We start from the raw sequence: 13158 nt of genomic DNA on the forward strand, positions 1-13158 counted from the left end.
GCAATCTGAGCCCTTCAGCAAACTCACAGGCTGATTACTTCCACGATGTAAATAAATAATTTCTGCATTGAAGCAAAAGGAGCCCTGAGCAAGTTCTGGGCGAATATTCCCTAAAGTAAATAAGCAAAGTTGTGGGTAGCATATTTTGGTGTTAGAAATCATTTTTAGGTAAAATTCAAATTGTCTTAGTATCTGAATGTTTGCTTTTCATGATCATCAATATTAAGATAAACACATAAAATATATGTAATGAATCTGTTGTAAGATTTCAAGATGCATCTGGGTATATTACTGCTTTTTTTTGCACACAAAAAAGGCTTAGCGATTTTGCACTTTTATACCTACCGACCATTTATTTATAAATCAATACAAAAGCTTTTCTGCTGTTCACTACAAGCTCTTGTAACCAGAGAAATCGGTCCTGAGAGAACAGATAATAACCTCTAATATGTTTTGAAAGATTTACTGTATTTCTTCTGGCACAAAAAAAGGCAGACCAAGGACAGATGTGTGGTGAATGGACTCGCTCTTTTCTACACTTACTGACTATCAGTCAGTAAGTGATGGCAGCAGTCATTTTTTCCCTTAGCAACTACAAGTTCACACATCAATAAAACAGACAACTGATAGCAAGAATGGTTTGGGTGTGAAACCAGCTGTACATTAGAAGACAAACTTAAACAATTTATTCAACCAGTTTCTGTGTTAAAGAAATTAAATTAGACGACAGAAAATCACAGATTAGAGTTTCTACAAGCTTCCAGGCTGAAGCAGAGAGATGTGAAGCAGCAATAAGTGTCTTCTAGTCTGAATTCAAAGTTTCTTGTAGTATTCTAGGTAAATCTTAATACAATTTGCACTGGACATAAATGATGTACAGCTTTAATAAGACAATATTTAATGGTTTGCATTCTGTTGATTACATTTCTAATGTCAACATATTACCCTGACAATAAAAACTATTAAGATTAAACTAATTAATCTGTTTGCTCATCTGGTTTCATAAAAGGGAACAAAAAATGAATATTTAAAGTCATGGCTCTCAGATTTTTTGCTTAGATGAGAAAAAAAATGGATCAAGTATTATTGTAATATCTATTGATTTGGATTTTTTTTCTGTAATTTGGTATTTTGTTGACTGGATAACAAGACGTGCTTTATCATTTTGTCCTCATTGTGTCTCTTCCAAATGAAAACAGCAATAAAACAGGAATTGCACTTTATAAAACAAAAAATAAACCGCGCCATCGGCTTTACTAAAATGTAATCAAATCTAAATATCTAATTGTTTAACATCAATAAAGTTGATTTTTGCTAAATTTGGTTTGGATTAATTGTTCTGACTCAAACTTATGTATTAATTGGTATCAATATTAATAATAACATATTGAAGCAATTAATTTTTATTTACTTTATTCATTATATTTCACTAACACCCACAGAAGACCTTCCTTTTGTATTCCTTTATATCACTTTCTAATTGTTTCAATAGGTCTGTCTGGAAAATAAGACTTAAGGTTAAACCTGTAAAAAATTAAGAAAAGCTGAAAAACCTCTAAAATACTAAAATTGTAACCATGGAAACTTTGATTTGTTACATGTGTAGCCTGGAAACAAATCTGGGTTGCAGGAATACTAGGAAATTGTTCCACTTGCAAAGAAAAGTTTAATTAAATAAATATCTGGAAGCTTTTTCCGTCATGAGAACGACTTGATTAAGGCCTTAAGTTGGACTCAAATGTTTTAAATGTACTCTTAAAAAGGAGATAATATAAAACACATCAGTCATTACAAGTGATAGGCTCAGTGTTAACGTATTCCTATTTTATATAATTATTCATAACTGAACCTATGTAAACCTAAAAATCTTACTGCTGTCAGTCCTGGACACGATGAATGAGAGAACAGAATTTATTAAAAATGTATTACCAAAATAAAACAGATTTTTACATCTCATGAAAAATAAGCAGTTCATTTACAACCTAATATACTTAATTACAAGGTAAAATGTTATTGTTTAATATTTAGAAACCTTGTAAAATTAGTTGTCATTCTTTAGTAAAGTGGTCTGATACTCTTCATATCCTTCAAAACGCCTGAATCAAATGACTGGTTAATGCAGAACTTGCTCGATGACTGCAGTTGCTGCAGAGAGAACTGTGCATGAATTTACATTTAGCTTAAAGCATCACTGTGTTTAATTCCTCTCTCTCTCTCTAAGCTCCCGGTGTGGTTATAATGTCTTCTTCAGATTGCAACCAGAAAAACCCATATAATCTGTATTTCTGCGGAGCCACACTGCATCCAGATTAGTCCAGGGGGAAACGCAGGATAAACATTGTAACATCGGCTTGTGTCATATTAAGAATGCTCTACGTTTAAACTTGGATTTCTGAGTGGAGACTGATTTATTTAGTAATTTTTTCTGGTTTAACCTTTAACGGGTTAGAAGGGTTTTATTGCTTTGACCCTTAAAAATCTTTCCACTGGTAATTGGGAAGGTTCTAGATCATTTTTTGCATGCTAATTTTTATAAAAATGCTTTTTTTTTTAAAACAAAAAACAAAAAAAAAACAAAAAAAAACAAACTGAAAGTAGTTTTTACAGTATTTTATAATCTGTTTGGAAATATTCTGTTCTCATTTCAATCACAAACAAACGTCTTTGCCGAATGAAAATAATATTAATTCTAAATCTGGAAGGTTTATGAATAACTTTGGGCATGAAAAGCCAGACAGATCCATCTAAATTATTACCATGGCTTCTCAGGCAGAAACCTGCATGTAGTTTAAACAGTTTGCTTGTTTTTTGTACAGAACCAATCAATTATTTTAGATTTCACGGCTTCTTCTCGCCGTTCAAGCAAAATTTGCTTAACAGCAATTCTAATACCCACACTTCATATCTGCACTGTAAAACATTTGAAAGTAGCTTAACTTTAAAATGAAAGTAAAATGCTAAAAATGTAACTTAAGTCAACAAGAAAATTGTTTTGGTTTTAACTCAGAAATTAAAGTTTATTAAGCTGATTTAACAACAAGAGACAAGTTGTCTAAAAAATGTTTTTTAAATTCATTAATCTTGAATTGTGAGTTTTAACTTAATGCTTCAATTTAAACCAAATAATTATTTCACAACATACAAATAAAAACAGTTCTTACCTAGTTAAAGAGCCAAATTTCTCTATTACTTTCACCCACAATATCAAATTAAAATGACTACTTAATTCACTTTACAACAATTTAAATTATTGCTTCAAATTACATGAACAAAATTTCATATCTGACAATAAATTTTTGTTAAACATCACAATGAATTCTGCTAAAAACATTTAGTGTGAAAGGGATATTATCCTCAAGCGTTGCAAACTGAACACCGGCGTCAGATCAACATAATGCCACTTCCATTTCAGGATACAAAACATGCTGCTAAGCATTCTGGGAAATAGTTCCCACTCCTGTCTTTTTCTTCTATCAGTTTTTTAAGTGCTAACCTAAAAACTCCAGTTTATTCAACTCTTAATATAAAAGTTAACATACTTTACTGCTGTAAGTTTATCTTTCACAAACTCAAACATTTAGGTTCAAAACCTAAAACCTGCTACATTTATTTTACTTAAGGAGCAGAAGATAGTAGACAACTAAATGTTTTTACAGTGTACTGTGAGCATTTGAATATAGTAAAAGCACAAAGAAGTGCTCTATTTGTATACAAACTGCACAGGGATTTTATTTACAACAAGCCATCTATCAAGCAGTGGGCAGCCTGCGTCGACCCCAGGAGCCTCGGCAGTAAATACACGTCAAGCTGAGCTGATTTACGCACCGATGTAGAGAAGAGCAGACACTGAGCCACACAAGGACACACAACCCGCTCCACGGAGTTCCTCCACTGAAGTATTTGGGTATAATTCAGGTGCTCTGCTGTCTGGTATTAGACAGACCATAAAGAGTAGTAATCAATAATCCATACCTGTGACATAAATGATTCACCTGAACACATGAGAGAAGCAGCACATGTTATTCAGTGTCTCTCTGTGTGTGTGTGCGTGTGCGTGTGTGTGTGTGTGTGTGTGTGTGTGGCCATGTGGTTGGAAGAGAAGGAGACATTTATGACTTCAGTCTGAAGATCCTTTGGCAGTATTTTATATTAATCCTACACAGCTACATTAAAAAACACGTCCTGCAGAAAGGCTTATGTTTCTTACTTTCAAATGGTTTTGGAAGGGAGTCAATAAAGGGAACCTGGATTTATGTTTCTTAGTAAAAATATACTTTAATTTGGCAAAACTTTTACAAGCAATTCATCATTAGCAGAAGTAATTTGCTGTTTAATTGTCAGTGCAAAAGTGTACTACTACAGAGGTTCATAACGCCGGTCCAAGGTGACCAATATTCTGTATGTTTCAGATAATTGTCCGTTGGCATACATCAGATTTAAATGAATGGGTCATGAACAGGCTTTTCTGCAGACACTTGAATGCATCATTTAACTCAGGTGTGATGGGCGTGGAATGCATTTAAACATGCAGGATGATTCCTGGGGATTTGAGTTGTGGATCACTGCAGTATTTCATTCTTCTTAAATTTTCAGACATATGTTGATGATACAGTTTTATGTGTACCTGATTATTGCATTGCATATGTTTTAATACAACTTTCTGTGCGTTTTAAAACCTGTTGCAAACTAAAAGGGTTATGAGAGACGAACCAGGAGGTTGTTGTGATTTTTTTAAAAATTTTTTAATTGTTTCTCTATATCTGGAAACAACCAGCTGCTAATCAATACAGAGGTTATAAACTGTCAGTCAACTATTAATACTGTATTAAATGGAGAAGTTTTTGCTGTGGTGTTCAAATGTTCGCAAAAGGATTAACTTCTTTCCTAGAAACAAAGATAAAAAAAACAGGAGGATATGTCAATGTAGATTGAATTAATCTCCCTCAAAAAGGGTCACAGCAGAAAACTGTATGAGTTTACTTACGTCTTTATCCAGTAAGAATTAAACCAAAGTTTAGCTAGTGTGTGTAAAAATGTTTAACATGATAAACACTAATGTATATGTCAGCTTGAAAGAGACAATTCAGGAGAATAGCTCTTTTCAATTTATCTTCTCTGTTTTGATCTCTTCTTTGTGAATGTGGTGACTAAATGTTCAAACTAGACTTGATAAATAAGTAAAACCAGCCGCAATGCTAATGTATCACCTACAACTTGTCCATAGTGCGCATGTATCAACTTGGGCATATTATTGGTGATTTACCTTTAAAATTGTTGTTTTTTCTGCAAACGGCTCTCGTTTTTGTGAAGCATTAAGAATCTCCTTTTCTTTGTTTCAGATTTCCCAGATGATCTCTGAGGCTTCAAGAGAAGGAGTGACTGAAGCGGCCCTGAACCGCTACAACTCTCACTCCCCTGCACGTGCAAACTCTCCATCACACACAAACTCTCCCTCCAACACGCCGGCTGCAACCACCTCAGCACCGACTGCCACTTCTGCAGCTGCCTCCTTCTTCGCAAGGTACAGTAAGACATTTCAGACCTAAATCTATCAGACTGAATCCACCAGAGGATCATATGTCACTCTGGAAAAACAAACGTTTAATTAAAACGACAAAAAACCAAATTAGACAACGATTTCTTGGTATAAGTCATTATTCGTCTACATAATCAAGTCCAGAAAAATGCTTAGCGAGATAACATGAAGATATCCGTAACATGGATACAACGTCGATGAAAAACACGGTACACTCAAAATGAACAAGTGAATTATTCATTCACTGTATCTGAAGGATCGCTGGTCCATTATAACTAATGAACTGCTTCAAATCACATTTTAAATGATACTGATGGTTTCCCTTTGTTGCCTTCACACCTCTTCTCTGCTGTTCATCCTCACATAATTAGATGCGTTTGTGTAGTATATTCATCTGCTGCGCTTCAGTGTACCAGACATAGTGTTGTCTGTCAGACCCCAAAGTACTCAAGGACTCTTAAACACACACACTGTCTTGATCTTTCCCCTCTACAGTCCACTGAGCTGTCCAATATCAAAGGCTGTTTTACACAAACACACACACATCTGGTTTACGTTATTAAAAAACATCCAGCTGTAAGAGCTTAAAAAAACCTCTGATTGCTTAGACTCCCATTACAGTGTCCAGAGTTTTACGGACATGGAGTGGTATAAGAGTCTGACTGTGTGGTCACAGACAGCACAGCTGAATGAATTAAAACAAAAATTAAAAAGTGCATAAAGCAATCTGTACTTTTAAGCTTTCGCTTAAAAGTACAGGAATGCAACTACTGCTGTTAAAATGTATTGATACAGAAGTGATTATGAACAGCAGAAATTTCCAAACACTCCATTTTGTCTTTTTATAAAAAGAGTAAGGTGGAGGTAGGGCTGGATGGTATGGCTGGAAAACGTGACACAATATAAGGGTTTCATTTCAGTTGATAATTATTGAGTGGGTTTTTTTTGTTTGTTTTAAACATCTAAAATACAGCTAAAGTAGTGACATAACCTTTCCCATTTCATCCACAATTTCATCTTTTTATTTTTAAGCAGTTACGAAGCACAGGTGCTGCGCCAGTTACTCCACAAGTTGTTGCTAGGTAACCAAAGAGCAAGAAAGTTGTTTGATTTCACCAACCTTGCTTAGCTGCTTTGAGAGGTTCAGCGGCTGAAGTTTTTCCTCTGCCTACATCCCCCAGAATGCTGTGCGGTTCTGGATTCAGTAAAATTATTGAAAATTCTATCAGATATAGTTTTTATTGATATTGGTCTACATATATTGATATATATTGTTATTGATTTATGTCCAGGCCTAGATTGAGATAGAAATCCCCTAATTTGATGATTAAGCACAGATGACAGACAGCTTTCAAAATGCTACAGAGCTACTTAACTCTCTAAGCAACCAGAGAAAACGGATGTACACACTACAAACTGTATAGAAAAATGTTATGGATTTAATTCCTATAACCGCAAAATAAAATCTTAAACCAGTTCAGATCTACTCAAGTGTATCTGTTATGCTTGTTTTTTCTCCCTTGTGTCAATGTAAGATTTTATGTTTTAGTCGGGTAAACATGCTCTTGGTTGTATTTTTATTTTTGGTTGGTGTGATGCGGGAATGTTTGTGCATTTATCTATTAGCCTGTGTTTACAGTCAGTAAAATCAGCCTTGCAGGGCTGGTGAATCCCCATGCAGGTCTCGGTCTTTACTCTTAGACGTGGGCTGCATCCAGACACAAACACAATCTTCATTGAGCTCGCTGTCTGCACACTGCCAAATCCCCGTGTCCACTCCATGTCCTCTCACCTGATCCCCTGTCTTTCTTTATTTCTCCTCTGCCTCCCCCGTCTATCTCCATTTCTTGTTTCATGCAGCTCTCCTGTTTTCATTTAATTGCTCTCCTCCTTTCCCATTGTCCTCTCCTCTCTTTCACCCACACCTTCTCTGTTCCCACACTGACCTTTCCTTTACCTCCACACTAATGCATATCTGAGTAATATCTTTCATTAGTGGCGATCTGTCAGTGGAATATGTCACACTTGCACAGCAGCTCTACATCTTCGCCGAGCCGCAGCGGCCCTCTGGGGACACTGGGATAGAGACTTGCTGTGGTGTCTGCATGCTCTTACTCACAAGGGGGAGGGAGTTTCTATCAGTGCAGGAATTTTTTTTAACTGCATGCTCCGAGGATCGGATCTACGGGGATTTGGCTGGCTGTATGTGTGCTGCATGAGGCAGCTGAGTAAATGAATTGGCCCCAAGTGAGTCGGTGAATTGGGAAGGCGTTATTTTAGATGGAGCATGGCAGAGATATGTAGGCTGCTGTCCCTTTTTCTGACTCTTTACATTTCTTGCCGACATTTTTTGTGTTATTTAAGGAAAACGGTTTCCTCCAGTGATAGATGATAACAAATTAGCCACCCACCAAATTGGTGGATTGATAATCCAGCCAGATGGGACAAAAAAAAAAAAAAGAAGTCATTTGATCAGATCAAATACACATTTGCTTTGATTTTTGCTCACACAACCAAGAAAAATAATTTTACTGCCACAAGGCATGCAAATAAATGTTGCACCTTGTGCTTAATTTAGCCTCAATCACTGTGCCTTGTGTTGTTTCACTTTCCCCCTTTACCTCCAAAGTAACCGACTTCACTTGGTGAAGTTTTTACTTCTATCCTGTTTTACTTCTATCCAGTGAGGAAACGCCCACAAAATACCTGAATCAGAAATTACGAGTCTTTCAAGCAGACAGAACCTGCTGTTGTAGCCGAGTTTGACTATTGGGAATTTATTTTACTCAAAACTCATTTGGATCAGTGGGATTGTCAATGTAATCACTGACCTTGCAATCCATCCATTAGCTAAATATTCTTATCCTTACAAAGTCTTGCAAATGCAATTCTGTTTAACAAATATCCAGAATTTTCTCACACCTTCGAATTAACCTGTAATTTACAGAATAGCTACAACAGTAGTCCCTGTCATTTCCAACAAAACGTGGTCATTTCTTTAGCCACTTGTCCATGTCAGTAGATAATATCAGTAAAGCCAGTCTTCTGTCCATGCTGAACAGCCATTCTGACCTAATACGACACACAAAAGCTCGCTTCCTCATGTCCACCATCACTCTCTGTCTCCCCTCACATCTTCTTCCATTGATGGCCTGCTAAACAGAAAGTAATTAACCACTGAACCAACAACACAGCCAGGAGACACCAGGCATCAATCAGCAGAGCTGTTTGTGTTTGCCGGAGAGGAGGAAGAAAACAAAGCAGCATCTTGTTACCAGCTGACCTCTGATGCTTTCCAGCAAGAGTCAGATACGTGAAGTCTAAGAGGGGAGAAGAAGAGGCAGTCGGTGCTGAAGGAATCGATGCTCTTCAAAAAGGATGAGTGGATATATGGAGGGCAGCAAAGAAGTGGAGAGGATGGAGAGGAAAAATAATGAGCGAGAGAATGAAACCAAGGGTTTCAGGATGGTGGAGATCAAAAAGGAACGGAGGACAGAAAAGGGAGTAACAGAGAAGAGCTGATGATCTGATGAACTGATTAATTAAAAAAAACAACTACAGTTCACTTTACGGTTAGTTTGAAATAGACCTGCTCAACCAAATCCCAGCTATTGTTTGAGTGTTTGTTGCTTAAATTTATCCAAAGATTGAATCACTGAGGAAGGGAAAACATTTCAGAAACTGAAACCCAAGTGTTTCCCCACCAGAAGAAAACTGTAAGAAGAATAAGATATGAATTGTTTTACTTAGCTGTGAAGAGTCCCAGCTAAGCATTATTGAAGTGAAAGGGAAAAACGAAAATGCATGCAGGTTACAAGCAGGAATCCCCTGCAGCAGAGTGAACAAATCCATCATTGTCACGCCACTTACTGCAACCATCAGCAGCACTGCAGCAGCCCCTTATTTCATTGATAGCACAGAAATCACATACAATATTAATGAAACACAGAACAGAGAAAATAAATTCACTAATGCTTTAAAAACTCCCGTGATTAGACGGAGCATGTAAACTGATTTCAATACAATCCTGCAGCAGACAAAAAGATTTCAATAAATTTCTTCACATGATGCATGGGGAGGCTTTGAACATTACACCAACATAATACAAACCTGTAATTGCCTTTGATCGCATTTCAAGCGCGTAAGCTTACCCTGCACCCTCAAAAAAAAAACAATTAGTGGTCTTCTCATGGAGGTTTGTTTCACGCTGTGTGCAGTCAGACACACGCACACACACACACACACACACACACACACAGGGATTCACACACAAATCTCCAGAGAGAGCCAGTCAAATGGTGAAGTGCTTCATCGTAACACGGGTCACTTGATTCACATCTCCCTTCCTCTCCCCTGCTTTCCCACTCTCCTTTTGCCGACTCTCTCCCTCACTCTCATTTCTGAAACTTGCTGCAGTTAATTGAAAGCCAATGGTGTGAGAATACAGCTTCTTGACAGAGAGTGCATCAGGGCAGAAGGTCTCTCACTCTTTCTTCCCCTCCTTACATGTTTTTAAATTGAATATGTGGGTTAAAGCAGAGCCGTGCAGGAAGCCCTGCTCCAGCTGTTTTATTGGACTTTCATTGTGTTCAATTGGTGATGGAGCAGCTGGATGTGGAAGTAGTTACAGTTGGTGCAAGGAATAAAATAACATCTTTCTGTCTGTGTTCTCTGTAGTGTGCATTAAACATTCAATGCCCAAAAACCACTGCAGAGTTAACACTTCTGATTTATTATCATTCACAGGTTTAAGCTTATGTGCATAATTCTGCAGCCAATTAGAGAAACTACACAATAATAATCTAACATGTACATAAATGAATATTACCTTTATGCCATTACTAAATCTATGTTGTCCTATGTTGAAATGTAGGTTTTTTAGATAAAATTCAGTGAGGTCTTACGTCTGATTTTAACCTAGTATTCTGATTATTTAATGGAGGTTACTGCTTCTCCCCCTCAGAGCTGCTCAAAAGTTGAACTTGACGTCGAAGAAGAAGAAGCAGAAGACCACCACGGTTGCAGCTCCTCTGACATCATCTCCGTCCTCGTCCTGCGACCCTCATCTATTCCCGACTAACTTCAGCTCTGCTTTGGTGACGATGCCTCCACCTGCTCCACCTTGTCTTCTTCGAGCAGCAAACAAGATCAAAGATACACCCGGCCTTGGAAAGGTATGGAGATGGCTTCTCTTTCTCTGCCATGTTATTTTCCCTTAAAACTCAGAAAAGGTTGAATCCAACACATAAAACATTACCAGTCATTAAATAGAGATAAAACATTAAAAATACAGCTCTGGGAAAAATTAAGATACCTCTTAAAGTCATCATATTCTCTGATTTTACTTTTTATATCTATATGTTTGAGTAAAATAAAAAATTTTATTCTAAGAACTACTGACAACATGTCTCTGAAATTCTAAGCAAAAGTTTTGTATTTATTTGTAGAAACTGAGAAATGGTCAAAATGCAGTGCTCCTAGACCTCAAATAATAATAAAGAAAACAAGTTCCTATTCTTTTAGAAACAACAATAATAATGCTTCAACCCAGGAAGAGTAAAAAACAAAAAAAAACAATATTAGGTGGAATAATAACCACGAGGTTTTCCATGGGGTAGAGTGGGCTCTAATTTTTTCCAGAGCTGTAGATATGAACTCTTATAACACTTAAAACAAGTGGTAGTTTTAGTAATTACGTTAGAAAACCCTCCTGCAACTCAGGATTTCTGTTCTTGCAATTTTTTAAAATATTATAAAACTCATCTTGCCTGTAGGAAACGTCACCATGAAATTGAATTATGATGTAAAGTACATGTAAAGCAAAAAGCTGCTGCTTTTTGTCCAGTGTTGACATGTTAAACCATCTATTACTCTTCTATTGATGGTACAGGAATGAGTCAATAGCTTAGGAATAAATTATGAATAAGTTATGGAAATGCAACCTCTTTATGTTAGCTTAGTGAGTGTTGCTAAACTTGTACATACATGTGTCATGAGGACAGGTTTGGAGGTATTACTGTATTAATTCTTAGTTTACTCATGATTTATTTATGATTGTCGGTGCCGGATACACTGGTCTGAGTATTTCAGAGACAAAAATACAATGTTTGAGAAGAGGAAGGCAATGGTATCTCAAATAATCAATTGTTACAATCAAGAATATCATCTGATTGTAAAATATGTTGACTCTTGAAGTGGATGACCACACTGGATGTCAGATCAGAACCGGAAATGGAGGTTAAAAATTTTAAACTTAAAATAAGAAAAATCCTGATGTAGATGTTGATTTTCAAATTATGATTTGATTAATTCATGACACATTATTAGCAATTAGCTCTTCTGGAGTCACCTCATTAGTATTAAAAATACTATTCTGCGTCTATATAAATGTGTGATATTTTAAAAATAGATTTAATTAAGTTAGGTAAAATTGATTGCGGGTTTTTTTTATTGGGGTACAAGTACAGATAAAAACTTCTTGCTCCCAAAGCTGTCTTAAAAATAGAAAAATACTGGTTCATTCCCACATAAACCTCTTTAATCCTGAAGTTTTTGTGAATTAGTCATACTTTTATGAACGGAAAAGAAATTGCTCTTTTTTAGACAAATTAAAGCAGAAAATTTGTGAAAAGCAATCCAAATAAAAACTTTAAAAATGTATATAATTTCCGAAAAGCCTGCAGCAGCTTTAATCAAGACTATTTTAAAATGTTACAGCAAATTCTAGATCTACGACCGGGAACTATGAGTCTGGATTAAAAGCTTTTGTCTTAAGTCAGTAAAAAAAAATTATTAAAAATTGCAGTGAAAGTTTGAACAACTGTGTAAAGATTATTCTAAATTGTGGTGTATGAATAAATTCTTGAATGATCATTCATAACAGAAAATAGAATAAACAGAAATGTGAATTTAGACATTACTGCCAAATACAATTAGCCTAGCAACATTGAGGAATCAGCTACTCCAAAACTCAAAGTGAATCAGTTTGGCGGAAGTTGTTGCTTTTTTTTTTATCCTTTTCTTAGAGCTATTTAAGCCCAAATAGTGCTGTAATTTGCTGAAATACTGAGCTGTAGCATTTTATTCTGACCTTCACCAGTTTAAGTGTGTTCGCTTACGTGGATGGGCGTGTGTGTGTGAGTGTCAGCTGGGCTCCCCTGTTGTAGGATACCAAAATATAACCTAATGGTTACCATGGTAACACATTTCAGGCTGACAAAAGTCATCTGTCACCATCGCCACTGGGTGATGAAACACACAAGAAAGAGAGAGTGGGTGGGTGTGTGTGTGTGTGTGTGCTGGGGGACCAGGCACACACTCGGCTCTCAAGTGTGTGCAGTATTGATCGTCCATGTAATGAGTTTTTAGTGCCGCCCCCTATCTACAGTTTGAGGCTCCCTGACTTTGTGCCCCTAACAGCTGTAAAAAAAAAAACAAACCCTCTGTCGGACAAAAGAATCAAACTTCTTGCGAAAGTTTCCGTATCAAAACGCAAGAGAGGAATTTAAAAAAATAAATAAAAGCATCCAGTTTTTGTATGTGTGTGTGTGTGTGTCATCTGTTGTTTGCGCTCCATGTGTTGGAACCATTTGGCTCTGAGGGAATTTGTCAAGTACGAGTGG

General features: G+C 36.5%; 1 protein-coding gene and 1 long non-coding RNA gene across 6 annotated transcripts in view; one reads left to right on the plus strand and one right to left on the minus strand.

Annotated features, from left to right (window-relative positions):
* Positions 1 to 13158, plus strand: part of kif26ba (kinesin family member 26Ba) — a 98974-nt gene that overhangs the window by 35061 nt on the left and 50755 nt on the right. For all 4 annotated transcript variants that reach the window (XM_044096057.1, XM_044096048.1, XM_044096029.1 and 1 more), the window contains exons 4-5: positions 5340 to 5521; positions 10500 to 10710. In XM_044096057.1, the coding sequence (XP_043951992.1) occupies positions 5340 to 5521; positions 10500 to 10710 (393 nt within the window). The remainder of the gene's footprint in view (positions 1 to 5339; positions 5522 to 10499; positions 10711 to 13158) is intronic.
* Positions 1 to 13158, minus strand: part of LOC122819384 — a 56590-nt gene that overhangs the window by 31895 nt on the left and 11537 nt on the right. The gene's annotated exons all lie outside the window — the stretch shown is intronic.

This window comes from Gambusia affinis, linkage group LG02 (genome assembly GCF_019740435.1).
Source record: "Gambusia affinis linkage group LG02, SWU_Gaff_1.0, whole genome shotgun sequence".
Classification (NCBI taxonomy): domain Eukaryota; kingdom Metazoa; phylum Chordata; class Actinopteri; order Cyprinodontiformes; family Poeciliidae; genus Gambusia; species Gambusia affinis.